General features: G+C 39.6%; 1 protein-coding gene across 4 annotated transcripts; it reads left to right on the top strand.

Annotated features, from left to right (window-relative positions):
• The first annotated feature begins 6,307 nt into the window (after positions 1-6,307).
• fam219aa (family with sequence similarity 219 member Aa) lies at positions 6,308-16,774 on the top strand. 4 transcript variants are annotated; one of them, XM_068720403.1, is made up of 7 exons: positions 6,308-6,530; positions 6,973-7,069; positions 11,005-11,101; positions 11,691-11,784; positions 12,289-12,369; positions 13,608-13,683; positions 14,137-16,774. In XM_068720403.1, the coding sequence occupies exons 2-7, from the start codon at positions 7,046-7,048 to the stop codon at positions 14,293-14,295; spliced, it is 531 nt and encodes a 176-aa protein (XP_068576504.1). In that variant the 5' UTR covers positions 6,308-6,530; positions 6,973-7,045; the 3' UTR covers positions 14,296-16,774. The 4 variants fall into 4 exon arrangements, with proteins under 4 accessions (XP_068576504.1, XP_068576503.1, XP_068576502.1 ...); XM_068720402.1 differs by lacking the exon at positions 6,973-7,069 and having other exon boundaries at positions 13,608-13,662; positions 14,140-16,774; XM_068720401.1 differs by lacking the exon at positions 6,973-7,069 and having other exon boundaries at positions 13,608-13,662.
• Positions 16,775-17,063: the final 289 nt, after the last annotated feature.

The raw sequence follows: 17,063 nt of genomic DNA, 5'->3' as shown, positions 1-17,063 counted from the left end.
AAAGTGATTTCCTGTGATATTTGTAGCCTGTAGTGTTGCTTTTAGATATAGTATAGGATGCCTATACAACCTGAAATCAACAGTAGCAGCCAGACAGGCAGGTTTGCATAAAGAGCTGAGGTGTGTGAACTATACATTCTGGTTTTAGGAGCAGTCTCTCAGTCAGGATGCTCAATTATTAGGGGTGTAACGATACACGTATTCGCATTGAACCCTTCGGTAAGGGGCTCAGGGTTCGGTAAGCATTACGAACCGAACAATACGTTTGAATAATATTAAATTGCTTTTGAAAAAAATATATAGCTGAAATTGGTGGAGCCACTGCGCTCAAACATGGCAACCCACCCAACGTAACGTGATGTCCTTCACTGATTCGCCACTCACAAACAGCAACAGTCTTGATTACCGATCAACTACCAGATTAATTCAACATGGAGAACTGATAACAGGTGTTGTTGTTGATGTGAATCGATAATGTGGATTGTGATGATGGCTTTGTTTTGTAAGTAACTCGGCAATGCTGTGTCGTAGCGGAATATGATAAATATGGCTGCGATCGTCAGGTTGCTAGCGATCGTTTAAGCGATCTTTTAATCTGTTAGCATTGAATTCATTTTCAAAAAGTTATTGGCATAAATGTGGCGAGTGGGTCTGCCTAGGGGGCGCTATATGGACTTTGATATTTGGTAATATATATAGCTTTTTTTCTGAGTTGTGTTTGGAGTTTGTACAAACAGCTTAACGTTAGATGACTTTGAAGCGCAGGAGCTGCAGTTTGAGTACCTATACGACATCATTATATTCGTTACTGATGATACAGAAGTTACTGATGGTACAGAAGGTTGTTGAAACTATGGCCTCAATCAGAAGAAAGAAAAGTTTTTAAAAGGTTGAGAAATAAAATATAAATATGTTTCCTATTTTATTCTTTTCCATATTTTATGGATCAGAAATCATTATATTCAAACATAAACATATGGATCAGAAATCATTATATTCAAACATAAACAAAAACATTCAATCTGGTATCCATAATAATGAGTCCTTCCATGTCATTCAATGGTGGAATCCCATGGCAAAGCGCTTTAACGTTTGCCTTTTGAAGAGTCTATATTAATACCTACTAGACGTTTTTGTCCTCATAAACATTTGAGAGTAGCGATGAACAAAACCACTGAGCAGAACCAAAGAGAGATGCAAATGGCTTCTACACTTGTGAAGCCATCTGCTTTTTGTTAAATGGAGGAAAGAGTTTTGTTCAAATTCACTGTTTACTGTAGTGTTTCTTAATTAGTAGTGTTCATCTTCCCAAGAAACACTTTCTAACAAAAATGATTTTGTGGAGTTGTTCTTGCCCACTAGAGAGTTGTGTTGATTCAGCATTTTTATATTAATGTTTTATGTTTAAATATCTGTTGTTGTCACTGTAAAGACACCTGTACGCCGTGGAAGAAGGTCTCTCTTGTGTTCATCTTCCCAAGAGATACTTTGTAACAAAATTACTTTGTACTGTTTCTTGCCCACTAGAGAGTTATGTTGATTCAGCATTTTTATTTTAATCTTGTATGTTTAAATATCTGTTATTGTCACTGTAAAGACACCTGTACGCCTTGGAAGAAGGTCTCTCTAGTGTTCATCTTCCCAAGAAATACTTTGTAACAAAAATATGTCTTTGTACTGTTTCTTGCCCAATAGAGAGTTGTGTCATATCAGCCATTTTTATGTTTTATGTTTAAATATCTCTTATTGTCACTGTAAAGACACCTGTACGCCTTGGAAGAAGGTCTCTCTTGTGTTCATCTTCCCAAGAAACACTTTGTAACAAAAATATTTCTTTGTACTGTTTCTTGCCCACTAGAGAGTTGTGTCATATCAGCCATTTTTATGTTTTATGTTTAAATATCTCTTATTGTCACTGTAAAGACACCTGTACGCCTTGGAAGAAGGTCTCTCTTGTGTTCATCTTCCCAATAAATACTTTGTAACAAAAATATGTCTTTGTACTGTTTCTTGCCCAATAGAGAGTTATGTCATAACAGCATTTTTATTTTAATCGTGTATGTTTAAATATCTCTTATTGTTACTGTAAAGACACCTGTACGCCTTGGAAGAAGGTCTCTCTAGTGTTCATCTTCCCAAGAAACACTTTCCAACAAAAATGATTTTGTGGAGTTGTTCTTGCCCACTAGAGAGTTGTGTCGATTCAACATTTTTATATTAATCTTTTATGTTTAAATATCTGTTATTGTTAATGTAAAGACACCTGTACGCCTTGGAAGAAGGTCTGTCTCGTGTTCATCTTCCCAAGAGATACTTTGTAAGAAAAATATTGCTGTGTACTGTTTCTTGCCCAATAGAGAGTTATGTCATAACAGCATTTTTTATTTTAATCTTGTATGTTTAAATAGCTGTTATTGTTACTGTAAAGACACCTGTACGCCTTGGAAGAAGGTCTCTCTTGTGTTCATCTTCCCAAGAATTACTTTGTAACAAAAATTATTTTGTGGAGTTGTTCTTGCTCTTGTTCTTGATGTGCGGTCACCAACGCGGGTGCGACAAGTGATACAGTCACCATCGAGGGAGCTACATGACGTGCGGTCACCAACGCGGGTGCGACAAGTGATACAGTCACCATCGAGGGAGCTACATGACGTGCGGTCACCAACGCGGGTGCGACAAGTGATATAGTCACCATCGAGGGAGCTACCCATTCAGCACCACACCCAATAATACACATATAGTTGCATACACACATTTAGATCCTAAAGAGTGGTAAAACAGTGTCTCTGACAGTCTTGCGGAAACCTCACGGTGTCAACAGAAGCAAAACTGATCACACAATCCAGTTGCTAGGGTGAATTCCATACAAACTGGTTGGCTGTTTCTCTCTCATCATGCCGGAACAAAATCGACCATGGAATCCATTCCTCCGTTCTGGTGGCACTTGTGTAACATTATGTATAATACTTCTGATGTTATTGAAATGTCCTTGTAACATATTTTTGCAATATTGTGTGATTAATGAATAATCTAAAGAGTGGAATGTAATGGTAAAAATATGCATTAACAACTGTGTGTCCTTTGCTTTGAACCTGAAACTGGAAATAAATCTTATTCATTTTGAATATTCATGATGAAGTGTCTTCAATGTCATAAGGCTTTCCTTACTAAATTTGAGACTGATCTTGTCAACTGGCTAGGAGGAGTAAATAAAAGTAGAAAATGTGACATTTCCTTTTGCCAGTAGGTGGCGGTATGAGTTATTGAACATTTTGGCATTGATATATGCTCATTCTTGAATTAGCATCATGCATATGTCATTTTTTGCAGATTGAATAATGTACCTTGGAGTTATAACAACTTTATTGTTCATGCCGAATGAGGCAAAATGGCCGCCAAGTCAAGGTTTTTCCATGAAAACTCACCAATTTGATAACGTTTCATCACAAAAGCCTGAAGAGCATCCTGACCAAATTTGAGGTTGATCCCATGAATTCTTTAGGAGGAGTTCATTAAAGTACAAAGGCTGAAAACTGCGAAAAGTGACAAAAAAGCACAACATGGTGGGTTTACTGTAGTGCCCCCTAGTGGTTGAATGAAATAAAAATGTCAGGGTATGTTACAGGATGCGATGTGCACATAAGGAGCAAATTTGATGATTTTCGTACAAATGGTTGAGAAGTTGTGTATTTTAATATATAAGCCACACCCCTAAGAAGTTTATTGGTCCTTATCTTGTAAACGCAAAGAGATTTCAAAAAGCTTTTGATAACTTTTGATGATGTAGATCCAATAATGATTCAGAGCAAATTCGGTATCAATTAAAATTGCGGAAAATCTAAGAAGGCGGAGTTTAAGGATCTGAGAGGCTTCTTTGTACATCTAGCGGAGGTGGACATGTGTGTTGAATTTCAAGTAAATCGGACATACTGGCTGAGGGGTGTCGCCGGTCCAAATTCTAGGGGGCGCTAGAGAGCCATTTATTTACACACAAATATGCAACATATATACAGTTGCGGTCAAAAGTTTACATACACTTGTAAAGAACATAATGTCATGGCTCTCTTGAGTTTCCAGTTATTTCAACAACTCTGATTTTTCTCTGATAGAGTGATTGGAACAGATACTTCTTTGTCACAAAAAACATTCATGAAGTTTGGTTCTTTCATGACTTTATTATGGGTTAACAGAAAAAGTGACAAAATCTGCTGGGTCAAAAATATACATACAGCAACATGAATTAGCAATTTTGGTGACTTAGAAAGTTGTGTCAATGAAATGAGCTTCATAGCATGGCCTCTTAACTTCTTGTGAGTGATTATGAGTGACTACAACTGGTGACTTCTCTGAGGCCATTTAAATAGGGCTCATTGGATACAAACGCCCACAAACGCTACAATGGGAAAGTCAAAGGAGCTCAGCATGGATCTGAAAAAGCGAATCATTGACTTGAACAAGTCAGGAAAGTCACTTGGAGCCATTTCAAAGTAGCTGCAGGTCCCAAGAGCAACAGTGCAAACAATTGTTTGTAAGTATAAAATGCATGGCACTGTTTTGTCACTGCCACGATCAGGAAGAAAACGCAAGCTATCACCTGCTGCTGAGAGAAAATTGGTCAGGAGGGTGAAGAGTCAACCGAGAACCACCAAAAAGCAGCAATATGTTTGGAGGAGAAAAGGTGAGGCCTTTAACCCCAAGAACACCATGCCTATCGTCAAGCACGGTGGTGGTAGTATTATGCTGTGGGGCTGTTTTGCTGCCAATGGAACTGGTGCTTTACAGAGAGTAAATGGGATAATGAAGAAGGAGGATTACCTTCAAATTCTTCAAGATAACCAGAAATCATCAGCCCGAAGGTTGGGTCTTGGGCGCAGTTGGGTGTTCCAACAGGACAATGACCCCAAACACACATCAAAAGTGGTAATGGAATGGCTAAATCAGGCTAGAATTAGGGTTTTAGAATGGCCTTCCCAAAGTCCTGACTTAAAATCCCATTGAGAACATGTGGACAATGCTGAAGAAACAAGTCCATGTCAGAAAGCCATCAAATTTAACTGAACTGCACCAAGTCTGTCAAGAGGAGTGGTCAAAGATTCAACGAGAAGCTTGCCAGAAGCTTGTGGATGGCTACCAAAAGCGCCTAATTGAAGTGAAAATGGCCAAGGGACATGTAACCAAATATTAGCACTGCTGTATGTATATTTTTGACCCAGCAGATTTGATCACTTTTTCTGTTAACCCATAATAAAGTCATGAAAGAACCAAACTTCATGAATGTTTTTTGTGACAAAGAAGTATCTGTTCCAATCACTCTATCAGAGAAAAATCTGAGTTTTAGAAATAACGGGGAAACTCAAGAGAGCCATGACATTATGTTCTTTACAAGTGTATGTAAACTTTTGACCACAACTGTATATATATATATATATATATATATATATATATATATATATATATATATATATATATATATATATGTATATATATATATATATATATATATATATATACGTATATATATATATATATATATATATATATATATATATACGTATATATATATATATATATATATATATATATATATATATATATATATATATATATATATATATATATATATATATATATATTCACCAGGCCTGACAAGTGTGCAAAATTTGGTGAGTTTTCGAGTACGGCAAGTTTCCCAAATATGCGCCCGATGTATTCAAATTTCAATAGGGCCTTCACGGCCCGACGTTGTCGGTTGCTCAGGCCCTAATTATGAGATACTAAGTCATTATTTTGAGATAGTATCTCATATAATAATTTACAGGATCTTTATTATTTCCTCAGAGTGGTGGAAATGGGCTTCCATATGTTTCCGTTTTTTTCCAAATTGTAAATTATTGCACTGACACAATTGCACAATTGTATCAGTTGATATGAGCATTTTATACCTTTTGAAAGCCACACACCTACGTTTTTAACCTTTAAAACAGCGTTTTGTTCCTTAAAGGCGCTGTTTATAATTTGTTTGGATAAGGACAACATGGTTGTAATATTATGTTGTTATGTTATCATAAAGGGTGGCTAAATGTCCCTGAAATGTAAAACACGTGTGCAATGACACAAACATATCGATACGTTAAGGTAATCCAAAATGTAGTATTATATTAATATAGATTTCTACAAATGTTTTTATAAGTAAAACATTTGAATTCTCCGTCAATGCATGGAATTACTCCCCTACGCATTTCAGCGTGATCTCCTTTGTGATTGGTCGGACTCCTCATTAATATTCTATAGACCCGGAAGTGGGGCGGTGCTGCTGTTTTGCTGTCGAGTCACCTCTGTCAGGATGGAGGAAAACGAACTGCTATCATGCTGAAAAACGAAGGATCCCGACAAACCGAGCATCATCTACCGGGATAGTTAGACACGAGTTACCGTTTATCTTTGACTATTGTACCGTTTCTATGTTAAAAATGATGGAAGAAATCGACCGGTTCCAAGTGCCCCCAGTCAACGGAGAGACTCAGCCTTTGGTAAGAGAGCAATGACAAAAACAACATTTTATTTTTTGCAAATAATTCTATTGAATGCAACATTTTAGTGTCGCTCGTGGGTTTATCTTGACAGCTGTGTGACATATAATCTGCGTGTGTGAGCTAACCGATAGCAATGTAAAGCTTTGGCACAAACTGAGCCTTTGGGATGGGTGTAGATTGATCTCCTATAGATGAAAGGATAACGTCATCTCTTTTTATCCATAGAGTGATTTCATAAATAACACATGTAAGGATTAAATAATAGACAAGCATTCACTTTACTGTACCATAGTACTGAAACCACGCATTTGACTAAAATCATGTTGTTGTTGTTTTAAATCTACGTCAGTATCAATAGACGACATAGCCCACTGTTTTTTTTTTTTCTTTTTGCATTTCGTTTTTTGGTGACGTGTTATTTGGGTCGGGATGGCTGTAGGTGCTGTGAGCCCAAATGATCGCGTGAACAGGAGCTCCGTCCACACCGATACTGCAGACTGCAACCCTTCAGGATGGCTAGCCCGAGCAGGCCCATAGTAAGAGAATATAGTCTCTCCTTCCATGCTTTCTTATTGGACACAGACCTGCCAGTACAATTTACAACAGATACACTTCAAACAGTAGCCAGTCATGACATTAATGTGTTCTGTGCTTCGATCTCTATCGTGCTGTTCATCACACAAGGGCTATATTTCTCCAGGTTTGAATGCAAGTATAATACAAGGCCCAACCTGCACACCGGACAAGATCTGAAATGATAATTAATGGCCACCAATAACTTACTGAACCACTACATTTCATTTTGAGTTTTATTTCAGCAATACAGCTTATTATTACCATAGAACATTCTCATATGCCAGCCTTATTCTCCATACTTCAAACAAAGCAGTCTCAAACAGCTGTTCCCCTTCTTTTTTTTTCTTTTCTTTTTTTTGCTATGTAAGTGTTTGCCTTCGGGTTTTAGGCAAAAGCAGCGCTCCAAGTTCTACTGTTCATTATAGTACCCGTGCTTCCCCAGCCCTCCTACCCCTGAGGCTAAACTCCAGCAGAAATCACAGAAGAACATACTTTCTCTGGTACAGAAAGTCTCCTTTTTGCCTCTCCTTATGAAGATTTAATCAGTCTGCTCTCATGTTTCATCCAGTGAGATTGAATTCAATCCAAATATCAGAGATACTTGGATTGTGGCTGCGGTGTGTCAGTTACAAATGGTATCGTTCATTCCATATCATGTAATTACTTATTATCATGCCTTGGCCTCCTAAATGTTACACCTGCTATCTTGCAGTCCCAGCCTCTGAAACACTCCCTCCCTTTCCATTCAAACCATGTCTGATTGTGTCAGAATCACAGTTTGCTGTGGCGCACATGGATGTGTATTATAATGCTAATAACTTTATTGTGTTTGCTAAAAAATGCATGAATACACCTGGCACCTGCCTCCTTGTTGAGAATAAATTTCACTCAAATATAACAGCTTTTTATAGACGCTAGAGTAGCAGCGTTTTGCTGGCTCTTTGTGGTGAACGATCACATACAGGTGCTCTTTGGATCCCTCAGGTGTGCTGTGCTTATTCCATCTTGTGACGGGCTCATTGCATCGGTGGAAAATGGTCATTAAAAATGCAAAGTCCCTTTGGAAACAGATCCAAGCCACACTGTAGGGTTTGTGCAAAATAAAATATTTACATGGGAATATGTATTTAAAAGGACCCTGCTAACAATGACCCTGAAATACATATTCCCATCTAAAATAAAGGCATTTTGAGACCATATTCCACCCTTGAAATCAGCTCTTCTTATGATGGAAGAATCTTTTTTTGTAGAATTTCGAGTGATTTGAATCACTGAGTTATTGTCTATTATCATAGATGTTTCACGCTTTAGATTGTGAATGTTAACTTGTAAATCATTTTTAATCTGCACTAAATTGAAATTCATGGTCTCTCAAAAACGACCCTTTTCCCAAACCGGCCCATCATTAAGCACAAGGACATTTGAGAATGATCACTGTCGCCTGAATCTAATCATGGCACATTGTCATAAGGATAACATGCAACTGTTTTAATGGTCACCTGATCTATCAGCCGACACTGCCATTGGCCAGTGGGAGGGAGGCCGGGATGTGTAATCCCACCAATGGCTTGGTGTCGGTGCTGTGTCAGCGGCCTTGTAGCTCTTCATCATCGGAGGCAGTAAAGGAGTCTGAGGACATGCTGATGAAACGGATACACTAAGAGGGCGTCTCATTTATATGTGTATGTGTGTACACATGTTCTCTTGAGTGTGTGTGTGTGTATGTGTGTGTGTGTGTGTGTGTGTGTGTGTGTGTGTGTGACCGTGAGTGAGTGCAGGTGTATTTGAATCCATGTTGAGGATCAGGGCCAGTGGCCATGTTTGATTTTTACATACATCAAAATCAATGTGTCACTCCTTCTGTCACGGCCCAGGTAGCAAATCATTTATGAGTTATTGTCGGACAACTATAGCCTATGAATGCATGTTTTAAATGGCCCATCTGGCTTTGATATAAGAATTTATTTTGTATTGCATTTAGATTTAGAACCTTCTAGTAGCATTTCTTTAAGCTAAACTCTGGAGTGCTATAGTGTAAGCGGGTCTATTTTAAGATGAACTCTAACTTGTTTATTATGGGCTTCCCGCTATAGTTGCTATCAGGTATTTAGTCGTCTTGTATTCAAGATGAGGCAGTTCATTCTGTCACATTCATCTTAGTACCGAATCCCTTTTATTGTTAACTGCCAGCTCTGCTGAAATATCTCAAACGGATTTACTTGCCAGACAATGTGACCCTAACCTCATCACAGTATCTGTCCGAGGTGGAAGGGAAGTGTGAAAAACAAGAGTGAAAAAATAAATCCTGTGGGTTAGCCTTAATGATCCAAGGGAAGGGCCTGTCGCAGAACAGAAAGCGCTCGTGTTTGTGCTTGTTTCTGTGGGAATGTCCTCATCTGTGTGCTGTGCCTTCATTGCTCCTACTTGTCACTGTTGCAGCTCTCATTAATTATTCCAGTTAAATGGATGACGCTCCCTCGCCAGATGAGAATGAGACTATTGAATGCATTGAAGGTGTATTTGGCCGCAGTGCACTAGCTCTTGTAGAGAAACGGAAGGTTACTTTTCTGTCACAATAACAGATTAGTCTGGATGGCTTCTAAAAAAACATTTAAAAGATACGATATTAGCCTTTTGCTCTGATGACAATAGTGTAGCTTTTTGCTTTAGTTTTGCTTGTGCGTTAACTAGACATCACACGTGTCTAAGCGTGTTGTGTTTTGTTGTTTTACCGGATTTTTTATATTCTTGACAGCTTGTTTTTGAATGCATTACATGAAAATTGATATTCTCACTGTCCCCAGCTAAATACTCATGAATGTTTTATCAGGCCCTGTGGGACTGGATAAGCTCTACTGGTCTCATGGAATTGGCCTGAATTCTTATAGTATTTCATAGTGATACCATGAAAAGGTTTTGATGAAATAGATCCCACATATCTGTGTCTAGAGTCTAGACCTATTTATTTTGAAATCCCATCAATCCCCCTGCAATATTTAAAGATGCTCTAGTTTTCAATGAACTTTTGAAAAAGCATTTTATGAAGTATAAACATGCCTAAATGTTTCTTTTAGGTACCCAACATTTTAATTATAGTTTTTTATTTTACTTTATGTAGCATAATGTATGTAAGTATCAAGCAGTGATCTGAGCCGATATTCATTTTTCAACTTTAACTGTAAAATAACTAAATAAAAAGTTTCATCTCCAGGTATTTAACTGCTTGAAGGATAGTTTAAAAATAGCAGCCATTTCTCTGGAGAGAATACAGAGTTACTGAAAGCCAAATGCCTGGTGGAGACCCTCAGAGGTCTACAAGGGGAGGACTGTAGGACCAACATAATGTGGAGCTCTGTCAGCTCCCCTCTCTCAATCTGGGGAAACCGTGGCTGCAACAGCAACCCCCTCTGTTCTCTCACGGCCTCCTCCTCATGTCATCGCTGCTCACACATAAAAGAGACAGAGCCGAGCACATAGCCAGAACACTCAAGCCTATTGATGTAGAAAACCAGGCAGCTATAGTAGCACATATAGGCTCGGGGAATATCGCCAGGCTACTGGACACAAGCAGGTTCTGAGAAAAAGAGCTGATTTCCAGGGCTGTGTGGGCCTGGTGATAAATCAGCGAGTGGCTCTCGGTACTGAGTTGATTGTGCCCTCAGGACTGTGTTCAATTTCAGCTGCCCAGTGGAAGTATAACACAAGTTGATTTGAATTGTATTACCAGAAACAACTTGGGTCCAAGTTTAATCCCTGTCAGCCACTGAATTAGCAAACAGTTGAGTCTATGATGAGACGATAACATATGAAGTTAGTTCTTAGTGTTGTTGTATCAAAGCTGACATGCTCTGTACTGTGCCTTTTTTTTTTTTTTTAATTACATTTTTTTTTCTAGGACCCAGCAGCGTCCTCCACCTCAGAGGCAGACGCTGACACCAAGGGAGAGACTGTGGCCATGAACTACAAGCCCTCACCACTGCAAGTCCAAATAGGTATCACAAGAAAACACATTGCAAATCAATACACAACTTCCCGCTTAATAATCGAGGTTTAACAGGAAGCAGTAACAAAGTGCTTGTAGAATGGAAAGAACTCAACACATGAACAAAATATTCCCCTGGGCTAAAGCAGTATGCAGATTTGTGTTAAGGCATCATATAAGGTCAAAGTAAGCCCAAGCATTAGTTCAAATCCAGAACCGTATGATATTCACAGAGACTACTCTATGTTAGTGAAAATATATTCCCCAGCATTGCAACACTGTGAAAGCCTTCGTCACACTCATATTTATTTGGTCCGGAGGGCTCTGTTCCAAACAAACTCCCGAGTCAATATCTACAAAATGTTCTGTTTGTCAAAGAATAATAACTTATTTCAATTTAACTAAAGGTGTTGCTTGTGGTGGTTATATAGGCTGAATACTTTATAGCAGATAATATGACTTAAAGTCTGTTTTTGTTTTGAACATATTTGATTACTTTCTGCTACAAACAAAATCATATAAATCGGCTTCTGATGGTCATGAAGGTGACCTTTATTGATGCATTTACTGATGACCTCACACACCCTGTGGTTGCCCAGAGAAACAGAGGGACCTTGCCAGGAAGGGATCAGTGAAGAATGGCACCGTGGGGAGTCCTGTCAATCAACAGCCCAAGAAGAATGCCAGGACAAGGTAACAGCTTCCACTGCCTCCTTGTTTCCTGTTGTGTTGACCACCTCGACCACAAATGTTACACTTTGCATCAATTAGCATCTCAAGTATGTTTTTTTGTTTCGTGTCCTCCACTCGGCCTGCTGGGGACACCGCTAGACTTCCTAACGTTACAACCAAATGCTCAATAGAGAGATTTCTTTTTTTTTTTAGAGAACGGGATGTTTTCGTGGTGTGAATGGTGATAAATGAGTCAGAGCGCCGAGCATAAACCCAGCGCAACCAACAACATTGACAGCTCATCTGTCTAATCCCACTGGTGGATTAGTGGAAATATAAGAAAGGCTACCGACTGGTGTGGACTCTGCGTCCCACTGGTGGAAAGATAATCTAGAAACGCCTGCAGTCTGAAGGCTACAGATTAGCCCCAGTTTGTGTTTCTTCGTGGCCTGTAAGAAGAGCACTACGTTTGTGTTGTGTTTTCAAGTCTTCTGTCTTCTGTGTTGTGTCTGCGCTCATCTTCAGGTTGGTGGTGCCAAACAAAGGCTACTCCTCTTTAGACCAGAGCCCCGATGAGAAGCCCCTCGTCGCACTGGACACTGACAGGTATGTATGTCACGTAGTACATGTTCCGACACATTTAGAAGAAGAAATGTTTCAGGCCCGCTTAAAGGGAGTGAACAGGAGATATTTGCTGACTTTGCGGTTTTGTCGGTCTCACTCTGCCGGATTGCACATTAATCCATAGAGCAACTTGAGAGAGTTCTTAACAGAAGGGATCCTAAAAAAAGGGACAAAGCCTCTCTCAGGGCGCGGGATTAGAGGATAGCAGGGTGAGGATTTGGGCAGGGAAAAGCAGCTCAGTGGGAGCGCTCGCTTCCCCCTCCCCTTGTAAACCAGAAGGTCTGCATTTGACACATATGAGTCCCACCCTTTGTGCCCTCCGTATGCTGCTGCACGAGGGAATACTCTCATGTGAAATGAGAACTCTGGAAGCCAACCCGAGCTTACATCATGTATTGCTTCATACACACCCTCTGACGAGCTTCCCGACTCACAGCAACACAGGACACCAGTTTGTTTATTGTCCACATTTTAGACTCGCGTGCAGAGCCTTTGGACAATGACGCTCTGTTCGTTGTTTACAAGGCAGTTTGAAAGGCAGATTATTCATTTGGAGGAAAAAGCCTGTTGGGTGCATTAGACTGATATTACTACTCCTTAGATTACATTTTATTTAAAAGAAATGTTGTTATTGTCCTGTATGTTGTTCATTCAGCCTCACTGGAAAAAAGCCAATCATTTAGGAATCAAGAGACTGCAGCAGATTGTCACTGTTACCTGATTTTAGCATAAGGGACATGAGAAGCACTACTCAGCCTGTGAAAGTAGTTGTATAATGCCTTCTGTGGCACTGGAGATTTTTTTACTATAAGAAAATAACTAAAAAACCCTGATGATGTACAGACTAAATAACCCGAACAGTGACTAGAATTTTAAAGCAGAAAGTCTGCGTCACAAACTGGGACCACAGAGTTTGAAAGACGTGGGCATTTAGCAGGCAGGAAGCATAGGACGAAAGAGTTTACAGAGTTGCATCATGGGAAATGTAGGATCCAGCATTTTTATTTTTATTTTTTATGGCTTGACTCACACTCTGAATAACAGTCAGGATATCTCAACCTGTGCTGCTTTGATTTAACCGTTCTTTAAAAATCTGATTCTCTGGAGTCTCCCAGCAATATTGAATTGCTAGACTTCTACTTTAAACATTCAGACATCATGTCTCACTCTTACCTTTTGAGACGCTTCTGTTTTAACTGCTGATGCCACCTGTCTTTCAGTGATGATGACTTTGACATGTCCAGATACTCCTCATCAGGATACTCCTCAGCCGAGGTGAGATGTCTGAGGGACCAGGTATCTATACACGCATTATACTGTTTCACAGCGTCATTTGGTGAATCCACAAACATCACCACCTGATCACCCAGTTCCATTGTCACTCCACTCACACCAGGTATATGTGCACCCGTCTGAATCAAACGTTTGCTGGCTCCTCCGAGGATTCATAGTCACAGTCATCCGTAATGATTTCTCCATAGTTCTCATTCAATTTCCTTTTCATTTCTCCCTCTTAGAGTAGAATCTTTTTTTGTTGTGCTTCTTGCCTTTCCCCGTTGCCACCTATATGACCTGCCTGCACAATGATGTTGCTGCCTTCTGTTTCTGTAAAATGTAATTATAATGAGATTTTTTTGAATCAACATAGGAACTAGTTTAACTAACAAGGTCCGTTCCTAGCTGAAGGATTTGTCCAAATTGTCCTGGAGCTCCGCTGATACTGTGTCTCCTCTCTTCTGCCTGTTGCAGCAGATCAACCAGGACCTGAACATCCAGCTCCTGAAGGATGGGTACCGGCTCGATGAGATCCCGGATGATGAGGACCTGGATCTGATCCCCCCAAAAGCGGTCAACCCCACCTGCATGTGCTGCCAGGCTGCTCCCTCCACAGCCTGTCAAATCCAATAGCGCAAACCCCCACCTCCCCCAAAGAAACCCTCCTGCCTGCCACCTACACTGAGGCCAACTACTGACACCAGAGTGGCTGCAAGGAGGAACAAACTATCAACTGGCAATGGCACAAAGGGAAAACAAGGGTTATACATGCTAAGTTAGGAAATGGAGATTGGTCATGTGGTGAGAAATGAGTCACTATGTACAGTATTAGTGCGCGTTCCTCCTATGGTAGGATCTGTGCATCTTACTTCTGCATTGTTGGTTCAGCGAGGACTCGACTGATGGCAGAAACATTACCTCTAAGGAAAACATGTTACTTTTGCTTCGTCTTTGTTTGACTTCCATCTCATGCTTGTGGATATTTTGGTTTTACAAGGACCATAGGGGATTGTGCGTCACTGTGGAAGAACAGAAACAAAGTCAGTGGGAACAAATACCTAAAAATGGTGACACGGTGACATTACCGTGACGGTGCATCGTCCATGGAGTCTACTTCTTCTACTGGTGTGTCAGTGAAAGTGTCAGAACAAAGGACAAGGAGAGATTGGAAGTTTTGTAGTGGCCATTGTTTTTCTTTCTCATTTCTCTTTCAGCCAGTCTGCTTTGTCTTCCTGTGTGTATATATATGTGTCAGACATGAAAATGACATGTGTGTCTGAAGATGTCCACGGAAGTAGTTCTAAACCATCAAGCTGCTGGTGAAACACTAATGCTTACACTCACAACACTATGGGAGTAATTCCAGATTTTCTTTTTCAAGTGTGTCTGTTGTCTCCGAGGTTGTACTGCGTAATTGTTTCACACTCAGTTAAAAGAAGCTGAAAACAAATAGTTTTGCATGTTGCCTGTTAACACTGTGTCCTAATGACCAGATGATTTATCAAGTTTTTGTCAACCTCTAAACACATCCTTGTGCCGATGAGACGATATGTGAGGCGTGCTTTTAAAAACATCGAGTTAGTAATATTTAGGTTCATCCACTGTGATATCGGTAGATATAGAGAAACCGTTATTAGAAACAGCTCATGAGTTGCTGCGTACTATCTTTGTTTTTGTCCATGAAAGCCCCGACATGAGTGGATGTGTAAGAGGAGCACAAAAGGCAGTCACCACCAGTGAATGTGGTTACAAAATAATACTACGAATATTAATAAGAGGCTTAGAATATGTGCAAATACATAGACAGTTGTGCAGTTGTGGCCTGTACCTGTGTTATGGTTTCTGAAGAATGTCTATAAATTGATTCCATATTGCTTGGATGGAAATGAAATGGATTTTTTTTTTCAGAAAAGACACAGGTGTAAGTGTATTGGGTTTGTATGGTTGTACATCTGCGCATATTCCCCTTGACTTATAATATGAGCAATTTGTCTGATTTGATTTGGGGACTGTATATGTAGCACCAGACACAGCTGTGTATTGTCGATGCTTTATGCCAATGGATGTTTTCCAATGATGTTGAGTAGGAAGTACTTAATGCATACTGGTTATTTGTAATGTTTACATCACATCTCTTTAGGTCTACAGATGATAAAAGTCACTTGCATGTGAATCTGTTTTGAAACAAATGACTGTGGAAGAACAGGCTGCTTTTCCCAAAAACACAAAATGCACATTCTGACACCTGAAAAACATTTTCTATTTAAAATAAGTTAAACCTAAATAGACAAGCATTTCTTAGAGCTCTCCCTTTTTCTTTTTTTTTCCTTTTTTTTTGGAAAATGCCAAATCTGCAAGCATAAAGTAAGCACGTTCAAGAAAATATGACATTTTTTTGAATGAATGAATAGTACCGTAAGTGGAGAGTAAAGAAAACTAAAAGCTACTTGTGAAGGAAACAAAAAGGCTAATTCTATCTGTTAACCTGTAAGAGGGCATCTCCTTTCTCTCATCACTGATATACCTGATTATACGGTCTCAATGTATCTGCAACGCTTGAGTTACAAAAGAAAAGAAGCATTAAAACAAGCTCCAGGTGCCATGTGTGTAGATGATAAAATGATGTGTATTAAGTAGAAAAATACCTGAATGGAAGAGTAGGTCAGGTAATGTGTCACTAATGCAGCTACTAGCTGAGGCGTGTGTCTGACCAGTAGCTGTGTACACTTAACATTTACATGTAGGGACTGACTGTAATTGATTATGGTGCTGATTTTATTTTTTTCTACCATAAACATCATCCCGGTAGATTCACACGGGCAGTCGCAGGCATGCCAATGTCGTCTCACTAGGGGTGTAGCTTCACTAATCTCCTGAGTTCAGAGTCTTATTAATGCATTGTAACATAAGCTATTTATTTGCAGTTGTGTGTTTTTAATTTAATTTTCAAGAATGGGAAATAATTCATGTGCAGACCGATTTTTTATTTTTATTTTTTATTTGTCAGGTGCTTATTATGATGATTGTGAACTGGTTCCATTTAGATTTTAACTGTGTCAAAGTTCTGTGTATAGTGCAACATATCAACAAAAATAAATATTAGATATCTGAAGTGTGACGGTGCCATGCGTTTCTGTAAGTTTCGCCCTTCCTCAGAGGAGGTGACGACTCCATGCAGCCTCAGTCAGCTCTCAAGAGCTCTTATCCAACCGGCCCCTCAGTCTGCTTCAAACTGCTTGTCCCTGCATGAGGTGCAACAAATAGCTACTGTATGAAACACTTTGCCTGGCTCCCACACAGAGTCTCTGCTGGTGATGTGTGATTGATTGACTACCTGCTGAAGTGACTGAAGGCAACATTTCAGCCAGGAAAGAGAGGATGGGGAGGAGGGATGGATAGAT

Source organism: Cebidichthys violaceus, unplaced genomic scaffold (genome assembly GCF_023349555.1).
Source record: "Cebidichthys violaceus isolate CVI_PGR_0920_01 unplaced genomic scaffold, fCebVio1.0.p SCAF_25, whole genome shotgun sequence".
In the NCBI taxonomy this organism is placed as follows: domain Eukaryota; kingdom Metazoa; phylum Chordata; class Actinopteri; order Perciformes; family Stichaeidae; genus Cebidichthys; species Cebidichthys violaceus.
Note: the sequence above shows the minus strand (reverse complement) of the source record. Positions and strands in the feature narration are given on the sequence as shown.